This window comes from Acromyrmex echinatior, chromosome 1 (genome assembly GCF_024713525.1).
Source record: "Acromyrmex echinatior isolate Ae372 chromosome 1, ASM2471352v2, whole genome shotgun sequence".
NCBI lineage: Eukaryota > Metazoa > Arthropoda > Insecta > Hymenoptera > Formicidae > Acromyrmex > Acromyrmex echinatior.
The window spans coordinates 25,640,321-25,665,341 of record NC_141852.1 but is presented as its reverse complement, the minus strand read 5'-3'; the positions used below and the strand labels follow the sequence as shown (position 1 = coordinate 25,665,341).

At 39.2% G+C, this 25,021-nt stretch overlaps 1 protein-coding gene across 3 annotated transcripts in view; it reads right to left on the bottom strand.

The window, feature by feature from the left end:
• bbg (PDZ domain-containing protein big bang) overlaps positions 1 to 24,656 on the bottom strand; it is a 44,458-nt gene extending 19,802 nt beyond the window's left edge. The window contains exons 1-5 of one of the 3 annotated variants that reach the window (XM_087412965.1): positions 21,770 to 24,656; positions 15,184 to 15,600; positions 13,561 to 14,031; positions 11,718 to 13,441; positions 10,840 to 10,928 (exon numbers count right to left, since the gene is read on the bottom strand). In XM_087412965.1, coding sequence (XP_087269091.1) covers positions 10,840 to 10,928; positions 11,718 to 13,441; positions 13,561 to 14,031; positions 15,184 to 15,600; positions 21,770 to 21,802 — 2,734 coding nt within the window. In that variant the 5' untranslated portion in view covers positions 21,803 to 24,656. The remainder of the gene's footprint in view (positions 1 to 10,839; positions 10,929 to 11,717; positions 13,442 to 13,560; positions 14,032 to 15,183; positions 15,601 to 21,769) is intronic. The other 2 variants (XM_087412957.1, XM_087412961.1) reach the window with 2 other exon arrangements.
• Between the last annotated feature and the right edge of the window lie 365 nt (positions 24,657 to 25,021).

The following is a 25,021-nucleotide window of genomic DNA, read 5'->3' as shown; positions in this document are numbered from 1 at the left end:
ATGCTTAGTTTTTTTCCCAGGAATTTAGTAATTAATTGTGAAGGATTGTCTGATCTTTTTTTTCTACGTTCTCTTTATCATAATTTGACTTTGAAATTTGAAATGGCGAGTAACCACAAATGAAATCGACATGCTCGACCGGAAGTACGGTATTTACCGCGTGGGTCGGTATTCTTAGGCGATACTATAAATTGTTCTAATCTCGCGAGCAATAATAGGCGTATCCATTCTCGTGTTCGCAATGTATTGGTAAGGTGGGAAGATACGTTGCACATAGTAAAAGAACACTTACTTTACCTCTTATCGGAGCTTTTAATTTCTTCGCAAACGAAACTATGCTCTCATCGTCAAGTTTCATATTAAGATTTTTTATAGGTTCGAATAATTTCTTACGCAGTTGGAAACTTAATATTTAATTGACTAACTAGTAGATGTACTTCTTATCGAAGTCGTAAGAGTAATATTTTTATTTAAAAAATTACATTGAGAAAAATTAAAAATTAAATTATAAAATGAAAATGAATAAATCAAAAGATTCTGATCATATCAATAAAAATTCTGGTTATCATAATTGTACATTTAGTTATCTTGACTAGAATTTTAATAATATGATCACAAATCTTTCGTCTATTTTCAATCAGAAATTTTTTTCAATACATAAACAGAATTCACTAATTTTTATCCTAATAATAATTTTAAGTATTCTTCTGATATTAGATATTCTTTGTCGCAGTGTTTATTTTTTTAAAAAGAGTTTCTCTAACTGATATATTTTCGTATTACGTATTTGTTTTGGGGGATATCACACACAGAGCAATAAATTATTTCTGAATCGCATTCCAATTTATATCGTGTCTCACTTTATTTTAGAAGCGTTATAACGAATCGAAAGGTGCATCGATTTCGATTAAGTAACGACCTCGACCTAGTGAATTACGTGTTGCATTCGGGAATTTAGCCCCGCGGCTGTGATCAAGCCTCTCGCATACCTACGCCTGCACGGAGCAATGAAGTTTGCTTTCGGTGATCGCGTCCAGGCCGGTTTTGGATGCCGCAATGCCGCGGGCTACTCGCCCTTTTTAGACCCTAAAAATGATCTCAAATAAAAATAACCGCGACGAAATTGTCGAGATAGAAACGACGTTTTATTGCCTGCTCGAGATATCCTATTTTTAGCAGCATGACATTTCGAAAGAGGAACACTGTGGTGTCAATGTACGAAGTACATTTTCCAAATTACTTCACTTCTTTTATTTTGTCATGTGTTTATTTTAGCTAAGTACAGAAACCGCAAACGATGTATCTTATAAGAAGAGCCGCGGTCTCTTCTATGCGGCGATCTTCCGCCGTCGCGAATACCTACACGTGTATCTCGATGCACGCGATGTATAAGGCGCGCTGTTAGTGTAATAATAAACTCTCTTGAACGCCGCGGCATGGCTAACAGAATGTATCTTGCGAGTCACAGTGACTGACTACTTGGCGCCTGCACCGATAAACCAACCCTGGCTCGTACGAGCTGCACGATTGTCGGCCGTGCACACGTTTAATACGTACGCTCGCGTACGCTGACACTAGAGACGCGGACGATGAATGAGCTAATTGTGCTTTCTGATGAGCGAGACCCGTCGTCTCTTTAATCTTTTATCTCTTTTCCGCCGTGAGTGACGTATGCGCGCCCTTGCCGGCTGTCGCTCGAAAAATTCGGACGCAATATTGTAAGAAAGAAATGTTTACTTCAAATAATTAAATATAATTTAAGTAAAAACAATTATCTATATAATTTTGACATTTATGGAAAATATCGAGATATATAACATTATTCTCTATGTATCTTAATGAACATATCGTTTTTCTCTCATTTCGAACATACAGATATTATATGGGATCTATATCGTTCATATAAAGAAAGTCTTTAAATAGGAATAATAAAAGTCCAGCAGAATGTCCCATTTTCAGAATGATTTTATATGACGATATATTTTGCGGTCCTATTTGAACTTACAACAATAAGCCTAAACGTGATCTCTGAAAGAAAAACTGGACACATCGACAAATACTTTCAGGCAGGTGTAGTCCATCCGCGATGCCTGCAGCTGCCTCTTATGGAGCCCTTAGAGTGTTTTACCCTTGAAGTTCAGAAAATATCACAGCGTATGCGTAACAGCTGCTGCATTTTTCTGTGGGTGGCGACCAGTGAAAGTGAGTCTTCGAGGTCGACGTCGGGTATAAATTTCATTCTATTTCATCTTAAGTTGAATACAACAGTGTGAAAATATTCTAACGCGATGCTATGAGATTTCAATGAGAAACTAACGTTTGTTTCCATCAATCATAATAGCATTTAACGTTTAAACGATTATAGAGATAATTATAAAGAGAAAGATATTTTCTTCACCCTCCAAAGTTTTTTTTAGATTCTCTAAACCGAGATATATGCTCGATCCGGGAGGGAATTTTTTTTTATCTATGATGGGAAATTACGATGCAACACCAGGATATCTAATATTTCATATTCTGTTAAATTTGTTTCAATTTTTCCGTTCTTTAAATTTATTGTTACTGCAATCGATATTGTGCCATCAAATACGTTGACGTTGTTATTACTCGACATGAAATATTATAGATTTCATAAGACTATGTACAATTGGAATTTCGTAAATCAATTTTAATTTAATACGTTTATTTCGCGCATGTTAGATGTGCACTCTTCTGTCACAGGTTTTTATTTGAATGAACGGCGATTACGTTATTATACGCGATTAAATCAAGAGTTGATTGCGATTTGATCACGAAATTCATAAGAAACTACTACTTGCACCTGGTTGCAGCGAATTGCAATTTAAAATTCGGTTTTGAAATCTGCATGGAAACGACATGTTTAGTCCATTTAAGACAGTCTAATTTACCGCTGACATTAACTGAGATCGTGCCTCGTTTTTTAACGATTCACCAATTGTTACCTCATCGCTCTACGGTCTAATGAACGTTTGAAGTCGAGACGCTTCGCGAATCAACCTGGTTCGATTAGCACCGTAAAATCGGCCTTCCTTCGGCATTAGAACGATTTTCTTGTGTACACCACGACAGGAGATACGCTTAGCCAAACTTTTCCGCATCGATTTGCTTTCCTTCGTCTAACCGATCAAGTATTGTTTGCAAAATAATGAGAGAAGAGAACTTAGGTATCAGTTTGCAGTAGCGTTAATAGTTTAAAATTAAATTGAATTGACAAATTTTCATAAATATCTTACCGTTCCGAGAAACAAATATTTTCCTCTCGCTACGTGGTCGAGTTTCTCTACGGCTTATTGTACTGCTATAGTCTTCTAACTTTGCAAATTGATTATATGTTTCGCACTCCGTTACGGGAGCACATGTTCGCGCTTGAAAACGGAACACTGTAAACGATTACTTTTAGGTGAACCATAGAAAAAAAATGGATGCACGCTACACTGAGCACGAAGAATATATTTTCGATTCATACAAATGAGGACCGAGCAGCACGAAAGTTTCCGTTACGCTTTTCAAATGACAAATTCGCTTATGCTCCAATTCGTTCTAAAATGTGTTATACATATGTAGCAGTATATCGACATCAGTCTGAAAGTCCATTGAAAAATTATGCAAAATTTTGAATTTTAGAATTCGAGACGAGGGAATATACCTTGAAGGAAATATACCTTCCTCGTAAGAGGAAATATACCGAATTAAGGAAAAAGGACACTTAAACAATTTCAGAATTTGCGAAAAATGCGTAATTCGAACATAGGCGAATTATGATAACTACACCTAATACGCGAGGCGGAGCACACGCGGGAAAATTCTCGGAACGTTTTGACTTGAGAGTCGACGAGAGACTGGCGAACGCCTTCTGCCTTTGCTCGAGACGCGCGCCGACCATCCCTTTCCATCGAGCTCGGGACGACGCTTCCTTACCGGTCTCGAGGAGAGGTGCCTTTACTCCCGATAGGTTACCTTCGAGATAACTCGATAGCACACCACAAATGCGCGCACATGTGTAAATTGTTCCCATAAATTCGGCAAGATTGTGAAAAATGGAATTTCGTTAATTAATACAACAGCTGATACTGGAATATAACTGTTTGTGCGATACGATGTTTCAGACGCTGTCGCTTTCTCCGAAATTTCATCTTGAGGCAAGTTGCTCGACGCGACACTTTTGTGTTAGCCCATTATACGCCGACATATGATTCATTGATTCGTTGAAAATATCTCGTACTTCTTGAATCAGCCTCGCCATTCGACCATTCATTAATGATCCTATAATATTTATTTATGTGTTTTGAATGATACTACACGAAATAACATCGGAATGTAAACATAATATAATATTACAAAAACATTATCGTTATGATTATGAACTTGTTAACTTAATTCTATTTTTGCCAAGCATAATCTTGAGAATATATAATTTAATAATTTCTTAGAGAAAAATGTAAATGTCTTTGTCACGTAGATATATTACATATATCACACGACGACATAGCGATCTATTTATCGAATTCTTGACACGGTTAAGATAAGTCGAAACGATTTAGGAATATGCCCGCCACGAATGATTTCTATCGAACAAAAGTCTTTTCTCTGTTGTGATTATATTTTGAAGCTGAAGACCAAACGGTGATAAATCGTTTTGCGAACCACGGGGAGTCCCGTGCGCACAATACGAGTCAAATTGCTAAAAGATAGATTATGTTTTTACTTTGAGACTCTTTTGTTATCCAGCTGACTATGGCATTTCCGCGTTGCCTTTCCGGTTTAGAAAAAATCATTTTATTTTGTCATATCTTGTAAACTTGTGTTCTGAATCTTTTAATCTTTTTTACTCTGCAGAATACGGAACAAATTTATGAAAAAGGAAACTAGAAGACATTTTTTTTATCGTGACACCTCGTACAAAATGTGGGCGGTTTAGTATAGATCATAAAAGACCTTTTGCTCGTTTGAGCATCACTGCCGATCATTTTGCCATAAGGCATGGGAATTGAGTGGTTAAAAAGGAGTTAGCTGATCTTTGTAGGCTCGAATTTCTTTCACTCGAAGAACGTATGTTTCGGTTTGTCGTAAAACTTGAAAGAGAAGCTATAGCTAAAACGTATTTTATGAAAGTTCGTCGCTATATGCTCGGTTATATTTCTTGTTGACCATTCGAGCGATACGAACCATTGCATGCGATATGAACGAAGTGATGTGATCCGATGCGGAAGTTTGACTCGTCAGATTTATATTATAAGTTAATAGGCTTGAAAATTTTATGAAAAACAGCGTGTATCATTTAATGGGCACAAATATAAAAAAAAAATTTGTTGACCGTATTGTAATATCACCGTCATATTACAATGTATTGGTTTTTATTTTTAATACATTAAACATGATGCAACGTAATGTAATATCAGTTAGAATTCATTAAGCGTTTTGCGAAGCGAAAAGCGGAAGTCTTGCTCTCTTTGCAAAATCAAGATTTCCATAAAACGAATGTAAATATCATAGTTGATGTCGAAAGGCTTTCAATCCATTCAATAGACATTTAACGCCAGACACTGCATTTTCCCATTATTTGTAAACACATGACACGAAGAACTTACCGCTATTCAGAAAATATTTGCATGCCGTGCGAGATGGACCAACATCCTGAACAATGACGAACGTGACGATAATAATATTGGATTTACGCTCGTCAAGGTCTACTCATTCTCGTATAACGGTTTAAAGTTGTCCATCGACACGATCGGTACAGTTCAATGGCAGGCGGGAACGTATCTATTTCGGTAATACATATCACAGTCTAGTAGGGGATTATCTGATATTATTATATCTATTAGTTATCTGATAATTGTTCGAACATATTAGATTTCCAATTAATCACTGATATGTGATTGTTTATTAAAGATTGTTTATTATGACATTTTTTTACGAATGTCTACGTTCCCGACTGTGATAAGATCGGGTGATCGTGATTTTTATCGTTTTATTTTAAAGGAATGAAAGAAAACCTGCTTCTATAACGTTGTGGCATTTGTTCAGCGACGCAGGTCACAACAGGATAAAAATTAAATGCTGATTGCTCAGCAAAGCCGCGCCGCGCTTTAAAGTGCCGACGTCGGACCTTGATGGGCTTTGTGCTCGTTTCCTGGATTTGTGTTTTAACACCTTGACTTGACTCGCAAACGTATGTTACCGTTGGATCAGCGACAAGCCAAGTCGCGGCTGCACTTTCAAATAACTGCGACGGTATATTTTCAAAGTGTATATTTCGTTAAGATGGACGTGTAAAATAAGGTAGTAAAATGGAAAAAGCAATAAAAAGAATAGAAAACTCGAAAGGTTAATTTCTTCGTCGTTCGAGGTAACTTCGTCCGATAATTTCACGGTAAATCGTTGTCGCGATAACTGCAATTCCATAGCTATGGAGCATAAATACTATGCAAACGTTTCACGGTTCATGCTACTTACATAAAGCGGCGTGTAAACTGGATGTTATACAAACGATCATTAATACGAGATATATATATACCACGAAAAGAAGATGTAATTTCACGTTTATTTATACATTATCGGAACGAACGATTAAAGTTCTCTCGGCGTGGAAGTAATCCGCTCGTTCGTCAGCTTCGTAGATCGATCTGCATCTTAAGTATGACGCATCGTAACTAATTATATTGACGTTGGTGCACGCGTAACGCTTCCGGGTTGCCGCAACGGAATGTCGTCTCTTGGATCTTGGATCTTGGATCTTGAATCCGATATGTCTACGTGGACATATAGTAGATCCTTTCAACCACGTCCGACTCTACGAACCTGTCCTCCTCTCAATCGATCTCGCTGTACGAATAACAATAACTGTCTCTTCTGTACCGATTTTGTTCAAACGTTCATGTGCGATGATTCATAAACGTGGGATCTGATCTAGGATGTGATATCTATTTCTAATAAACGCGCGTAACATATAATTCATAACTAGTTTCCATTTCCATCGTAATCTCTTGTTCAAAGGCCGTACTTTGTTAAATTCGTTGATACCGGTCGATCTTGAAACGGGGCGAGTCATCTTTAGGCGGTTTTACTGCATGCACCGTTCGAGTTGGCGCGATGGAATGCAGCTCGTTCGATCGGATGCATTAAGCGTACTTTGCGAGTCAGATCGAATGCGATTCTTTCGGCACGAACGTGACAAAACGTGACCTGGTTTTCCTGTGTGATGCAGATTTAAGTCAAAATGAAACGTTTCAAGAATATCATTTACCAATTTCGTAAAAAACGTTGAGAATAAAATTTCATTTATAATATGTAAATTTATATATCATTTATATAACAAGAATATAAATTTTAGCATGATTCAAAATGAAACTTTGTAGTGTCTGACGTTCTAAGATCTTCTGAATATCTTATTCAAATGTTAATAATCCGTTATTCGGTGTTCGATCGTATAATCCGAGCGTATTTTTTTAAATATGCCTATCTGCGAATGTTCCACTGAGTTCTGAATAGCGAATAATTTTCTATAAGCCTCGAGATTAGCTTGATAAAATGTTGTCTGCAATTTGTGCGCATTAACATTTAATAGAAAGTATTCAGTATCAATATCTACTAATTGATTTGATGTCGAAAGCTTTCCTCAGGAGGTCAAGACCAGTCAAGACTCAAGACTAATCATCGCCCTTTGCAATCGCAAATTGAAACGGGCGTCGGATTGCCTGGGAAAGGTCGATCTCCTTAAGAAGCCAGTCGTTAATGCACAATTCGAATGAAATTATGGAATGTACTTTTCGTTTGCATATTTTTAAGCCCCATAATTGCAGTGTAGACAAACGAATCTTCCAAACCATTCCATATCAGATTGCGATGAAAATCTGGAATGTGCAGTGACATGTTAAGGGTTTTATTTTTTTTTATCTTTCAATACTCTCTCAAAGAGGCATAAAATCATAAAATTTATCTATCTTAAACATTCATTGTATTTTTTTAATTTTTCGTCGGCTTACTGTAATGTTTGAGTAAATTCAAATGGACAGACACTTCGATATTATCTCAAAGGAATATTAAGAAAAAATTGTTGGCAGTAACATAAATAAAGTGAACTACCCACGTCAGACAGATCAAGGCAAAATTTTGCCTTTGAAAAGACCGAAAGAGCTAGCTTAGAGAAAGAGCTATCGATGCCAATCTACTTGGATTCGTGTTGGACAGGTGTTGGTTGCATGACATTTGTTACTTTTGGGTCAGTATATACTGTGCACTACGCACACGGGTCTTGTATTGGTACGCTGGAATGCCGTCTTCTGCGATCGCGCACGTACAGACGCACGTCAGTACGCAAGTATGCGTCAGAGATCGCCGTCTCTTCGATTGGAAGTGAACCAAGTGAAAGATCTCGAAAAGGAAGGCGATTAAGGGGGAATGGGACCTTGAGCGCGGTCAGAGCCACTGGAAGAGCTTCGGAGGCTGAAGAGTGAAGACCGCGGCGGGATCGCCATATTGTTGTGACTAGTGTAAGCTTTGCTGGACCCCGATCGGCCGCCATCCACCACTATAACAGGCGTATGTGCGCTACTCGCGGCGCCGGATCGATCGTAAATGTCGAGTAACAATATAGGATACATGATAATTAACGGAAGAGAGTTGGGAATTGTCGAGCTAGCGCTAATACAATAGACGCATTCTCGTTTGCTTATTCTATCCCGGATGCGATTACATATCGTGCAACGCTACGTCTTGAATAAAGAGCTGCTATCAAATTATTAGCGTTGCAGTCAGCGAGTGTTTTTCAAGAGATCCCAAGAAATTCGAATTTGCCAAAGCTGCACGCTAATCTCATTCAACTTCAAAAGAATTATAGCTTTAGCAACTTGTTTCCTAACAAGCAACTTAAAATGTTATTGCCTCCAAAGTCTTCCAATGTACGTATACGTATAATGGCGTGAGAGAAAAGACTCTCGAGTCGATGTAAAATGACGTAATGCATTTTCACGTACCTACCCGGATTCGCGCGCGGCGAAACGGTGGGTGTAATGGATACCGTGAGACTTTTTACGACTTTATATTTAACGGGGTTGAGGAACGTACGTCTGTCGGTTCGTTGGAAAAATGGTCGGTTAAAACGTTGTCGGCACCCGGCAACCCGAAGCCGCCTGACCGTAAAGTTTCACGTTTAATACGGACTTCGCGGACGGCAGCTTCGGCTGTTCGTTAGTAATCCGCGCGAGCATCGCCGCCGCTCACTGCCAGGCGATTCTCGAATTATTCTTAACGGTTTTGTTCTCACACCCACCTGGCCGGCGGCCGGGAATCCACGTTCGAGCGCAGGAACGCCGACCGTGCCGATTAGAGACCGCGTCGACGGAATTTCCTTATTTCCCGCTTTGCACAAAGCGTTCGGCTACGGTAAAGTCTCGGGTGAAGATCCACCGATACCCTCCTTATCGTACGATTCGCTTCATGAATCGCGCTGTTCGCGTTGCAAGGTAAAAAAAAATGAATGAAAAGGAAGTGGATGCAGTAAAGACAATGTCGAAATCGCGCGGGAAGTAAGGAATCGTCATTGGAAAATTATACATCGCTTCTAACGTTGCAACGTATGTACAACGTGCGTGATCGGTGCATCTTTGAAAAAAAGTATTGTGCAAATTAATTATTATACGCCTGCTTATTATTCCTTATTATTATCCAACTTCGTAATTGCTTCTATTATATAAACTGCCTTTTTCCTTTGGAATTTTTCTCGATGAAGCTGCGTATTCATTAACTTGAAAAAAAAGGACACGTGAAGTGAGCTAGAAATACTATATTGCGATTAGTGAAATGTTTTTGATAATATATCTCATGCAGTGTATATCACGTGCGAATTATTACCATCGCTCGACTTGATTTCCGGTATTTCTATGGCGAAATTACCGTTTTCTCGATCGAACATTGATCTACCTTGGCGAGATAGACATTTTTCAACTTGCGGCGAAAGATGACGAGCATCTGCGATAACATATTTCTCTTTAAATAGTTTTCTCGGAGAGCACGTATTACGCAAACAGGTATCTCATTGAAGTCAAGTGCATTCGTGTCTATAGAAAATGGAGAGCTTTCTTGGTGTGGTGTTTAAGTAGAAATAAATTATAAGGGACTCGAACCAACAAGCAGAAAAGGAGAGAACATCAGAAAGATGTCTTGATTAAGATCTCGTGCATAATATCGTGAGGAGGAAACGCGAACATCTAGTCATTCGTGCGAAAATATCACAGAACGCATGTTGGTGAATAAGAATTTCTCCTTGCGAGGAAGGCGCGCCGCTCTACACGCCTTTGTCTCGATTCGCGACCTGCCTCCGTTTTGAATGCATTCGCGCCCGCGCGAAACCTGAGAGCTGTATGGGCGCGTAACGCAAGGTGATTAATGCGTAACCTTTATAAAACTCGACGGTGACGTGCCACGGTAGCGTGGGCGTGTGTACCGGGTGTCCTCCGGCACTCCGAGAGTTTTTCGTAATTTTTTTTTGCAATCATACCTGCACTTGGCGAAATGAATAATCGTTTCCCGTCGGTCCGGAAAAAATGCAAACATTGATGGCGCTATCAAAAGCGAAGTCAATTAATTAATTAGCAACTCAAGGTTGCGTCGATTGATGACGTGCCAACTTTTTTTTACGCAGTTAGCTTTAATAGGCTTAACCATCTGATTTGTTGCCTTTTGCTATTAGCGAATGCATCTTTAATCGGTCTGTGCTGGCCTCGCATTCTTCCGTTAATTAGATAAATTGCGACTTTATTGACTCAAATCGTATTTTGAAGTTTAATTAAAATTTAATTAGCGTATAAATTGACTTACCGTTTTTAACGAACATATCTTTCTTGATTGCAGAAGGCGATTCTTCCGACTCCACCGTCAGCTCACTGGAATCATTCATGTCTGCGTTGCTGCAACAAGTTAGAGATTTTTTTTTCTAACTGCTTAAAAGAGAATAGCTACTTTTTTCATCTTGTCGCGATTGTGATAAGTAAAAGTAAAAATTATTTTATATAGCTGTTTCAAAAAATAATTATGCATCCTATTACACGCGCGCGCGTTTCAACGCTAGGAGAACCTATTAAAAGATTTAATAAACAGCAATCGTTGTTCGAATGGTTCGAGAAGTGATTGCAGCGTCATGCAAAGAAGGAGAGATCGCTTTTCAAAGCAATAAGCAAATGTCGAGCATTTGCATGGAGGCGTTCACCTCGTGGGACGGCCGAGTCAAACGACTATTCGATTCTCAGTAATCGACAACCTTCTTTTCTATTCTTAGAACGGTCAATTAACCTTTTCTCCATGTGCCGCACACGGCAATCCATATCCATAAAGAAAGTGAATTAATTTCTTTTTAAAGTTCATTCGTTGCATGGTACTGCATCAGTGAGTTCTATAATAATTTACTCTTTGACACAATTTTCAGCAGTTTATTTTACAGCTAATCAATTTTATTCGAAATAAACATGGAATAATTGTAATTAATTTTATGTAATATATATATTATAATTACTGTTTATTTACGCAATAAATTAACAATATTAAATTTTGACACAACAATTGAGATGCAGTGTGGTGAAAGTGACATGAATCACGTTTCTCCAAAAACAAACATCATAAATTTCAGAATCTCTTTCATAGCTGTAGTCTTTGAATAATAATATTTGTGTTATTACTTGAATATACAATTGCAAACTTACGCATTCATATATTCTAAGGAGGTTTCTTCCTCTTCGCCAATCGTAGCGAGATTACTTTGCCAGTAATAATCGCCGTCGTCGCTTTCGTCAGTGGTGTCTTCTTCTTCTTCCATAATTTCTTCGTTTTCTAATATTTGATTTATTTCTGGATTCTTTATATCATCGTTGACCACGTCGAGCGATTGATAAGTTTCGTTATCTTCGTTCTCTCGCATCGTAGAATTATCGATTGATAAAATACCTTCTTCGTTTGTTGGAAACACTTCTTTAAAATTATCCCGATCATTTGTTCTAGTTTCTTCTTGCTGACAACTTTTCGAGTTTATACAGTTTTCTTTTTCATCGTTTGACTCGTCAATGAGCTCGTCAGTTGATTCTAAGATCGAACTTTCATGCTCTGGTGAAACTTTATTCGAATTATTCGTAGGCTGCAATTGGTCTTGTTCGTTTCTATTAATTACTTCGTTTTTTACTTTATTTTGCTCGCAATTCACAATTTCTGTTGTGTTATTCGATTTATTTTCCTTCTTCTGATCAGACTGTAAACCTTTAGCCATTCTGATTTCGATAATCTCAAAGACTTTATTTGTTTGTGTATTTTCTTCCGAACTTGCAGCTTTACCCTTCTCGTTATTAAGGCAAACGTTCTCCATGTCAGATTCTTTATCGAGACTTTCATCTGAACTTTCGATTTTTTGACTCTTTTCGTCAAGGACATTGTTTTTATTTGGTGACGAAGTGCATACTCCTGGTCGAACGTGTTCTGTGTTCTTAACTTGCGAAAGATTATTGTTCTCTTTCCCTGTTTTTATGTGATTAGGCTCGATTGACGATGAAGGTTTAATTTCTCTTCGCGGTGTTATAATTGGAGGTGGAGGTGGTGGAGGTGGTCTCTTCCGCCTAGCTTTAACATCTTTTCTCGGTAATGGTTTCGGTGGTAATAGAGGAGCTTCTGAAAGTTCTCTTTCAGAAGAAACAAGTACCGTTGAGGAGATTCGCGGCCGCGTCTCGTTTCCTGATTCGCTCGTTTGCATCTGGTTCACGCAGATCCTATTAACGTGATTTCTAGCCGGCAACGGCGGTGGCGACGACCTGTCGCTATTGCTTTTCCCCATGCCGGAAACAGAGATCGCTTCTTGGAATTCCTCGTGGTTGCCGTTGACGCGCTCCACGAGCTCCACGTCGTCCTTAATTGGCCTGAAATGCGTCGTCGAGTCGGCAGCCAGGTCGGCCGTGTAGAAGAGATCCGGCCTGGCCTCATGTCCGTAACTCAGCGGGGCGTCCTGAAAGCTGAGTGGCGGCTGAAGAGTGATCGTTTCCTCGATCAAAACCGTGTTTGGTGCGACGACCGCTGTAATTCGTTCGACTTCACCGCGCGATTCCACGTGCGTCACCGCTTCAGAATTGGCAAGACGACGGAGAAGGTAATCTGGCGGATTCGAGAAATCCCGCTCGAGATGCTCGAGTGGACAGATCGCTCGCGACAGCAGCACATCTCGATCGGATGATCGGTCGAAGTCTCGATCGACGCCTGAGAATTCGCTCGGCTGTTCGGAACCTGCGGTTGACGCTGTGGACGTCGTGGATATGGTTGACACGCGATCGGACGTCGAGAATCTGTCCACTACGGTGGACATAGAACTGCCGGTATCATCGGATGTGCTGCCATGCGTGGAGCCACATTGTGATCGCGCATCTAGATAAACCATTGCTTCCGGTGGTTCCTACAAATATAAGAGACATTTTTTTCACATTTTTTTATAGCATTTATTTTTAATTCAGTGAATTTTAAAAATTTATTTAAAAATACTTTTAATCTATTTCGTTTCTTTCTCGTGATTACCTGCTTCGTTTTCACGGATTCCGGCGAACGGTCCTTCGGCGATTCTTTCAGGTTCTCCTGATTCGATCCGTTAATGTTTCTCGGCGAAGACTCGTAACTCTCGTACGAGTTTATTTTGGTTACGCATTGTAATCCGATTTGTGAAATTGACGAGCCATTCTGCGCGCCACTTTGCGATCCATTCTGAGATTTCGAATTATCCAACAATTTCTTGATGGGACTAGGATTTGCCTCGCCGTCCGCAGGTCCTCGAGGCTGTCTCAGTTTTCTTGGTGGTACAGGCGGTGGTGCTGCGGGTAATTCTGGAGGCACTTTGCTTCTTTCAATTTTTCTCTCAGCGCTCACCACTTCCGGTCTAAGAGCGCCACGACATCTCACCATCAACCTGATAACCAGTTGCGACTCCTTCAGTCTTCTCACGCAATCCAAGCGGGTCATGTGTGTCACCGGTATACCGTCGATCGACAGTACCTGCGAGAGATGTAACGTGATTGTCAAGTACAAGGAAGAAACATGGAGAAGAGCTTATTGCTCGCGATAATTTGCAATGTAAACTAGTAATGGAGGTGAGAGGAAACCTCTCTTAAGGATCATTAGGGAGGAAGTAGGTCTCGAAAATCATAGACGGTGAAGTGCACCGTGGGAGCTAAAGAGAGTGCGTTTGTGCGCTGTCTTATCTTGCAGCTGTTCCGTGAAAGAAAAATATGCTATATATGCACATCAATATCGCTGTCTATAACTTACGATTTTCATTTTATTGACAAACACTCTGATAAATTTAAAGTCGACTTTTCTTTAATATACAAGAAAAACGATTTTGCTTAATCTAAAAATTTATCTAAATATTGAAATTTGAAAATAATTTTATTGGATTATCAAAATTTGTGTAGGACGCTCAAGCTACGATTGATAAAATATTAAAATTTTTACTCATCATGCTTGAGTTTCTTATGTAATTATTTTGAATTCAATAAATTATTTTTAGATCCATAATCTAGCTGAATTTTTAAATGCTTTAACATAATCATTTTTTAATATCTTAATTTATGTAAAAAAAAATGATTATGTTATTATGTTAAATATCTCAACACGTTGTCATAAATTTATGCGAGAAAAATTTTTGTCTTCTTTCTTTCTCTCTTTTCCTCATTTATTCAGGTTGCTGACATTACGCCACAAATGCAAACGTCGCGGTTCGATGCGTGCAAATAATTATACGTCAGTCATTATACCGACATTGGAATACCAGTAGGGATCTACCGTTCCATTGTGATCTTTATCAATTACAGAAGAAACTTGTCGATTCCGTAATTGAAAGCGACATGTATGATGCGTGAAAGATTTCACGTGCCGTTAAGATTGAATGAAAACATACATGTTCATGAATGTTACTTTCTTGAATTTATCACATGCATTACGGTACAAAATATCACGTCAGCGAAAGCGGACCTGTGTTAACGCGCGGAAAACAAGATTAAGAAAATATCATTTGTATACATCTATTGTAAGAATCGTAGTATCGCTCGTGTGCATCTAAGAATTCTTTTCTCTCGAGAAAATAAATGAAAAAAATCAATCTGTAGTCCGCGCAAAATGCTTAGCTTTTCAGATTATCTTTATTACCTCGTCTCCTTCGCCTAAGGTGCCCCATGAACATTTCGCTCTGCTGGCTGGACTTTGCTCCGCGCAGCTCTGTACAAACAGTCTTCTAACTCTCTCAGCAGTCTTGTTACCGCCTTCGAATTTGAGTCCAAAACCCAAACGTTCTCCGGGTAATCTAAAAACCTCGACTTCTTCTTCGAGATGCCCGTCCATACCGTTCGACAAACTTTTGCTCGTCGCCGACGATTCCTCATCGTCTTTCTTCCTATTGCCGATCGATAGAACGGTCACAAAGTTTTCCGACATCGGCTGACTGCCGACGCTGACCACCGTCACGAAATCTTCTGTTGTGCCCTTGGCGACATCCATTTTTTGAATTGATCTTAATTCATGATAAGTTCGCTGATCTTTACGCTCCACTGGAATGCTGACCACTCCCTGAAAATAAATCAAATCATTGTCGACAATTCTGTGACATGGCGTAATTGGGAGACAGGTTCTTATCGAGGCGAAACCTGTTTGATTTTAATTCGTAAAGAATTATTTATGATCCATGATCGCGTGGAGTAGAAATCAACAAAACGATCAATACAATCAACTACATTATTTATAGATTGTGACAAAGCCGGAAATTTGAACACTTGCCTGAGAAAATTTGTAATGTTTCTCGCCGTCGCCAGATGGTTATTTTCTAATCGTATCCATTTACTAGCGGAATCAATCAGCAAATAGATACCGGCAGACGAATCGTGTCACATATATAGTACTGAAGATTGCGGACAATCATTAAGCGACTGCATACCGGCTTAGTCGCGTGACCAACTTAATACGGAAGTCTCGTGTTCTCTTCGTACCTGCTCGTTTTACTGATTACGCTATTACATATAGATAGCAGCGAGACAAATTATAAACAAACAAGGCACGTGTCGATATAAATTACATTCCGACGCGAGGCATTTGTATACTACGACGAAGCGCTAACTGTAACTTGTATTCTGTTATATTTGAAATTTCATTCGTCACGATTGACCTCCGCTCAAGTGGAATTTTATTTCACCGTTCCTCGACGTAAGTGTTCCGAAAATTATATTTGCGTCGAGATTATGCGATTAGTAATGGCCATTCGAGTCTGTCTTTATTTCTTGTAAAGTTTCATGCAATTCAATCGCGTTGTAAAGTTTTACATTACTTCCAATATGAAAGGCGGGAATTCTTGGAAATCTCGAAAGGCTTTCGATCGAATATTTTTTTATCGCTTGCTTTCAATGCAGATATAATGTTAGATATCTCAAGCGTCGGCAAATTACAAAGATAAATTTCCCACGTCGCACATTTTTCGCGATGTGCCTCTCCAGGTGTCATAAACATTCTTCCAAGCTATGAAAACTCTCCAAGTATTCCGACTAATAAATCTTCCCTCTTATTTTTCTCTCGCGGGCAGGTGAACAACGAGCACCGCCTCCATCCGTTTTCACCCATCAGCATCCCGATAATTTAACGATATGTATACCGTCCGTCGTGAAAGTATGTCCGCTTCCACTTGAAGGCATCGTGCATAGCCCCCCCGTCGCCAATATCACCTCTGATCTCGGCAGAATGTGAGAAGTAGAAAGTAGATTGACCTGGGGTCACTGTCGAGCAATCAGCTGATCGTGAAGGTTTCGATGACAATTGTCAAATGTATTCCAATTCTCTCTTCTTTACACATCCTGTCTTTCATTAATGAGGATCTTGGAGGATTTTATTACAAACACTTTTATTCTTCCATATGCAATACATTTTATCAGTAATAAGTAATTTTTTTTTCAATATTCACACTATTTAATTATCACGTAATTATAACGTTAATAGCGTTCTACTGTTAAAGAAAATAATACAATCAACATCACAATATAATCGAGTGATATTTAACAATGTATTGTGTGGATATTGAACAACTAATTATCCATTACTAGCAAAGTGTACTGTATATGAAGTAACTGTATTTATAATGAAATTCAAGATTCTCATGAATTGATTAACGAGTGAAGAATTTTCTACTGGAGTGAACGAACTAATCGAGTGCATTGGTAATGATTTTCTATGTCGCGTGCAACTCTGGAATTAATTTTCTTGTCGGAAACGTGAGTTGATTTACTTTTATGAAATATTCGTTCTTCGATCTTGCACCTGTAATGCGTGTAGAGATACGGAGAAAATCACTGCACGCATCTTGGCATACGTATATTTCACATCTTTCGTCGATCATTATACCGTGATCTATGGTTAATTACTCATTATATTACATGTGTCAAATAAAATGCGTATTTGCTCAACATTTTTACTTTACGTCAGTGAAATAACGATCGTTAAATCGGTGTCGAAAATCGCAAGATAGATGGAGCATAAAAATCTCATCGTGAGCAGAGTATAGGAAGATCCACGGAACCGTACAAGTGCGTGTAACGGAATTCGTAGCCGCAGGCCGATCACCACATTCTCGATATGCTGTGTTGGTTCTCGAGCGAGCGTGGGTACCGAAACCTCGTAAAAATATTGCGAAGCTGAACTGCGATTCCCGAACATATATTCGACGACGAATCAGGCTTCGCTGTTACGTCAATTTAATCCTTTGCTTGAGTCTATACTTGGCAGCGTCTATACTTTCCATAATATAATTCCTTTTGAGATACATCGATAATTTCGAAGAATTTAAGAAGATAAAGGCGAAATGAGTCGCACTTTCTTCTTTTAATTAATACATTCCATTCGTTCGCGTGGGAAAGGGTTTGCATGTAATTGTAAACCGTTATGGTTACACTCAGAGCCTCATATGATGAATCGAACGCACGTAAAACCAGTTGTGATAGATGAGATTAATGTTGTACAAATTTGAACCGCTCGCGTGCAATGTCGAGCGGCCGCATCGTACTAACACTGAACGAATAATTGAAGTAATTAGGCGCGAGGAAAGCACGAAGTCGTATGTTCTAATGGATACAAATCGTATATCTATGAAGTCACTGAAATTCATTGGATGGCCATTAATGTTGCGCTACAACTGTTACGCGTGGAAATACCTGTGCTTGGCTAAATGGCTATACGAGCCTTTGGAATTCCGCATTTTCCCAGCCGCAGTGCGCCGCGTTATGCAACGACTGGCGCTCGCCGACACGCTTCGTGGATTTTGACAACGTGTTCCATTCATTATTTAAAAGTTGCCAAAGCTCCAGCTGTTCTGGAAAAACGGTATTCAATCGCAACGACGCGACGCGGTGACTCGCAACCACCGCACGAAGAAAAATACAATATTTACGTGTTACTGTACCACGTGGGAAGATACCTACGTGTTTACCAGATTCGACAATTTAACTGTGAGAAAAAAATCGTTAGATGATGTCAAGCAATTTTCTCTGTTTATAAAAACATTTCACACTAATTTTCGATCAACTTGATGAATATTTTGACGATGCCGATTGGTGTCAGAGAAAACTTTGGCACGATAAAATAATTTTGGCGTGAAATTATCTTGTTTTTAATATTTTATTTTAATGTTCATTATCTGTGTAAGAAGTGGTAATTGCTTCTTCTCTCGATGTTGAAACACTACTTCCTTTGCACTTCGATCGGCAGATAATCACGTTCAGCGCATGCATAACAATTTCTTTTTTTTTTGTATGCTTCCTACCTGAAGCGTAGCATATGCATGCGCTGAAACTTTCACGAAATTGAGAATAATTATTTATAAATAAAGGATACTTGGCCAGCAAAAAATTATGAGAGCATCGTTATATTTAACTTTATATTATATTCATATACTTGAAACTGATTTTGCGAGAGATAATAACGTCTCTCAAATAATGAAAAACTGGAACTCTTTTATTTATCAGTTTGTGTACAAAAACTGGTGTAAAATAATCGCTATTTTTTTTTAATAAAAATGTTTACGTATTTTGAAATTTTCTATTCTTCAAAGAAGATTACATGCAAGTTAAAATTGTTGAAATATAGTAGTTTCTATGACGCGTACCGAAGCCATATAATGTATGCATATAGAATATTGCTAAATAGATTAAACATTCTTTTATCTCTGACACCGAATAAGGCGTGTTATAACAGGTAAAAATTTTATATAGTATTTAATGGAATATAAGATTTTAAAATCTGTCAGAATGATAAATGTCAAATCTCTCATGAACACATGAATTACTGAGAACATGACATTAAAGAATGTCTGACGTGGAACTTTTCAGAGTGTCTCTTTAGGTTCTGCCTAGCAATCGTTTTATATTTCATTCGTCTTTGTTTTCGCAACGTTTTGCATTTCCTACAAAGTGCAGTTAGCGTTACTAATAAACCACATAAAGAGAATGAACGCAGAAAGGAATATCCTTGATATTGCGATGATCTCTTCTCTCATTTCTTTGTAATTTTCCAGATGATTATCATGTGTTACATACCATTCATGAGCATTGCTAAATCCTTCGATCGTTGTTACGGTCCGTCTAACACTCGTGCAGGTCGAATCCACGATTTTTTAATTCTTCCGTTCACACTTTTGTTTCTCTAATAGCTTATACGTGCATCCTCCAGTAAAATTTTCTCAATTATTTCTACTGTATGCGCGTGATTCTATCAAAATGCGGATGTCCAATAGACGCGAGAGACCGCTATCTCGTTGCGTTGGAGATCGGAGCGATGCATCGAAGTTAATCGGAGTCGGCTGGAGTGGCTTCCACTTGGTACCGGTGAACGAACGTGTTCGTGCGGTTCTACGTGATACTCGGAACAGAATCACGTGGCAAGAACACGCGGAAAATCGATGGTTCGACGTGCATTCGGGACACCGCACTGTGCCGGACTGATGAGCCACTCGGTAGGCTGACTTTCTTCCACGCCGCAGCCGCGCTGCGGGTTGCCTCTTTGATTACGAACACCGTCCCTCTTTTTCTCTCATTCGCTCCATGCATCTCACTCCATCGTTCTCTTTCTCACCCACCACTTGGGTCTGTCCCGTTTGCTCGTGTACATTCCCTTTTCTCGTTCTTGCTTCCTCTCGCTCCGGGAGCAATCGCTCTTTCTCCCCGTTAGGTTGCCAATCTCCTTTACACTGGCTGGCGCAGCGACCGTTCTTCCATCCTCTCGCTCCGGGTGTACCACTCCTTTCCTCAGCAATGTCGTCGACGTGTCGAAGCGATCCTACGAGATTCTGCGTCCCATATTATCTACGAAAGATTTTTAGCAAGAAGATGATGAAGCTTAAACAAGGATCGTTAATGGTCGAGGAAATTTGTTACGGGTTCAGCAAAGTTCCATCTTCTTCCAATTGCAATATCTTGTACCGACCAGATGTCATGCAGACCACGCGAGAACATCTTTTTACTCAATATCTCTACCCTCTCTCTCTCTCTCTTTCTCTGTTATATGCGGATAGTAACGACATTTCGAGTATATATTTTTATTCGGTTGATTTATTCGATTATTTAAGTTCTCATGCTTCATCCCAACTCCCCCATGTATAATTTTCCTCGCTTCAGCAACGTCGGCGACGGACGGCGCGCGGCTTCGATTCTACATGAGATTCCGCAGCGCACAACGTCCCATATTATCCGCAGACTTTCCATAACGATTAGCCAGGAGAAAAGTGCCGGCGGCAGCGGCGAGCTCCTCGGTACACCTTCTCTCCATCGCGTATATTATACTTTCCTACTTCGTCATGGAATCATCTTTCTCAGCCTGGACATTACTAGCGTTGACGCTTCGCTCGGTGCAACTAATAAATCTCGACTCCCGCATGTATTTGGGCCGCGTATGAGAACGTATGTAAATCTACTCTTCTCTACTTTAATATAAGTTCTTATCTCAAGTGAAGTCCTCATTTGGATTCCGTTAAAGATTTCTATGAACTGAGTAAATAGCGGGAGTTACCAGCTCCTTTTCAGAAAATTACAAGATTCATGATACTAGATCGTACCTAGAAAATAGTTTACTGCTAGGTTTCTATATTCTGCTTTTAATTTTAGTAATACAGTATAAACATTTTTTAAATACGTACAATAAACTGCAACTTGTGTTCGTATTCCATTTAGCATTAAAATTTTCATTTACTTACTTTTTTGGAATAATCGGTTATAAGATAGAGATGCGGAAAACTGCTTCCGTGGCTGTTTTGGTCACGAAGAGAGAGCTAACAGGAAAGGAAAGAAGGCTACTCCAGTTACGTCAATAAGTATTTGAGCGCAATATATCGTGCGAGCGGTAATCGCGCCATATAAACGCCTCCAACATACTACACGGACCATCGCTCCGCGGGAAACGATATAACCGGCTTTGATTCCCGTATATTTTTGCCGTAAATATAACGTACGGACTCGGCAACGAATCGTTATGGTAGTGTTAAGCGAAGTGCACTCTGTAAAAATATTGGCACGCATGCATGTACGTATATGCGTACCTCGTTGCTGATTTCGCGCAGCCGAGCGTTGGAGCGAAAGTTGCATTTGTGCAACTAAAATGAATTGATGATATCGTATTGCTCCCGCGATGACGTGACAGTCACGTGAGAATTAACATTAGGAGAGGAAAATTTATTCCGGTTACGTCAATAACGCGCTTCTCACCGACATACCCCGTGGGTAATCTCGTCAGACGTGTCGGACATGCGGTAACGTCTTGCTTCGCGAAACCGCAGAACCCGGGTAACAGAGAAGTAGAACGAGTGAATCTGTCAGACGCGCCGGGAGTCATTGAATGCCATCCTCTTTCCCACCGTCAGCGTACCGCCAATAATTCGCTGTGCTAAAAGTACTTTCGCTCGTAGAATCGTGCAAGCGCCACAAATATGCGGGTGTGAAGGCAGCATGCCGGAAATTTGCACGACGCCGTAGAATCAGATCTAAAAGAAAGAAGCAAACGCCGATTGTAATTGACGTAAAACACTTCATCCAAACATTTTATTTTAACGTATGATACGATCTTTAGAATTACGTATTTAGAATTAATTATTGAGCTATAAATTGTTATTAAAATACATCTTCCTAATGTCTCTTTATGACGACATGTGTTAATCGAATGTTTAATGATTTCTAGTCGGGGATATCTCGATAGTCGTATCATACATGGGTAGAAATTCCAAATATTCTTCTTCTAGAAATTTAGCCAAATAATCTGTGGACCGATCTCGAGAACCAGAATCAGAGGAACCGGGGAGGATTCCTGCCAGTCAATGATTCGTCGAACGAGGAGTAACGGCTGTAAGCCTGTGGCACGTTTTAACGGTATATTTCCATTGCGCGGAGATCTGGGTTGCTGGAACGAGCGCCGTTGCAAATACGTACGTTTTGGTTTCTCGCGCCGACAATAAAATTACAGCTTAGGACGGCGTTTTTCCTTAGTTTCTATGCACCAAGCGTGAACATCGTGCCGGCTAGAAAATCATTTACGCTACTTTCTGTTTATGCAAATAATAAGAAAATATTAACGTTAAACTATAATAATACCCATATATCTTATACGTACAGAAAGTACATAATTATGTTTGCTTCCACTTTTTTCATGAGTTATTTCTTACTGAAAAATGGGATGTACATCCGTTAAACGTTATTTTGAACTTCTCATTTTTCTATTTCTCGAGTTACTTTGAAATTTATTATATTATTACGTTATAATAGAAGAGAAAAGGTGAAATTCAACAATGTAAAAAAAAAATGTGCTCTACAAATAAGGGACACGTTAATGAGTACTTAGTGTTGCGACCGCAAAATTGCAACGCACGGCAACATGCGTTCACGCACGAGCGCGTGAAATCAGCATAATAGAAAATCGGTTTGATCGGGCGGTGCTCGCGAGCGTATCAAATTCGGTCGTTTAACGGCAACGACCATGGTGATCGCGATTTGACCAGGGAACTGCAGATCGGCGACGTTCTCGTAATGAGAAACTCCAAATGTACGTACATGCAGGTGGTAATCGGCGGTAACGGTGCAACGAGGTCGTGTGCTAAGAATTTCGTTCGAACTTTTTACCGAAAAGTTCCTAAGAAGGCGCATTATTATCATGCCATGAAACGAGTGATGGAAAGAATTACAACAAGCGTGAAAATCTAAACAAAGACTGATTTATCTACCTTTTTTCTAAGTACATGTGATCGGCAATGGTACTATCTGTTCTCCAAGAGGTATGCTTCATTTTCATTTATGAAAAGAAAGATATGTCACAAATTTCACGACGTGAGGGTATTTATATCTTAATGGAGTAATTGCCAATCTCGCAGTCTTAGGATTTTTTGCACTCGTACCAAGCTCGAAATAAATGTCAGATTTACTGTGCCAGTTCTGCAGCGTGTAAGTTCCTTGCGGAAGAAACCGGCAGAAATCGCGGATTTCACCGCAGGTTCCTCGCGTGTGGCATATCTTTTCTCGCGCGCCTCGTGTATCGGGTAAACGAAAGAGAGGCCTACGAAGACCTGGACTCGTGAAAGCGAATGTTTTTTTCGCGATGGAAAGAAAGAGAGAAAAAGAGATAGAGAGAGAGAGAGAGAGAGAGAGAGAGAGAGAGAGAGAGAGAGAGAGAGAGATAAAAAGGACCAGTGATTGCCTCCGGCCTGCCTCTGGGAGGTAGAGAGGTATGCATCAGGTGACTTTACGTTCGCCTGCAGGTAATGGACGATTCGCGCAAAAGAGGACAACGCTCTCGGCGTGTCTGGCCATTTCGAATCGTACCACTTTGGAAGATCTAGACGACAATGACGATGATAGCGACGGCAGCATGCCGGTTAATGGGTCGTTGTACTTCTTTTGTACTTCTACCTTTTTCTATCTGTATTTCTATCTGTATGTAACTACGTTACATGAAAATGTGCGCTCGTCTTCATTTGCGTCAACGCATCGCGACAAGCATATTGGATTTACACATTGAATTGACTATAATCGCGATAATATTATCCTTTCGATTTTATAGACATTTCTTTTATGTCTTTTTTCCCGTGATATAGACTGCGAGGTTGCGACAGGCCAGGAAAAGAGGGCAACGATCTCAAACTACTTCCTTAGAATCGTGCCACTTTGCGGACGCGCCATGTAATTACGATCGACGTCGATTAGCGGTTAATAGGCCGGCATCTTAATCGTTCGACTCGCATGTAACTAGATCGCGGTCTTAATTATTTATGTAACATTAGCAATAAAACGTAAAAGAAATGCTGATAACAGTTTGATGCTACATTAATTATATATACAGTATGTAATCAGCGCGACGGATAAGCAAAGATTATTATTCAATAACGAGTTGTGAGAGAAATATATTTATTTTTCAACGAGAAACTAGAACTTGTGTAATAATATAAAAACGTATAGGATGCATAAACTCGAAATTCTATGAAAGATACACGTACATAGGAAAAAATTCTGGTAATAGTTATCAAATGTTGAATAAAATTATTTTAATCAAAATAATTCGGTTGATAGTAAAAAATGATTTTACTTTTTTAAATATTTAGTATTATTAAACATAATAATGTAACTAATTATATTTGATCAAAATTACTAAATATTTATAAGAAAGTAAAATTATTTTTATTATATTAGCGAAACATTTGATTGAAATTATTGTACTCGATTTGATAGCTCATAATTTTTCCAGCATAAATTTTGCATTTTTTACCTATGAAAATAGATAATATTAATATAATACTATATTTATGCACGTTGGTCCATTGAATGAAAGAAAGTTTTGATTGTTGAGCTAAAACGTTCCTTTTGATCGGTCACATCGAAAGTTTGCTGAACGAATTCGAGCGAGATCGAGTAATTAGAGAGGAAGCCTATAATTTTCGTGTGAGAAAGAGAGAGAGAGAGAGAGAGAGAGAGAGAGAGAGAGAGAC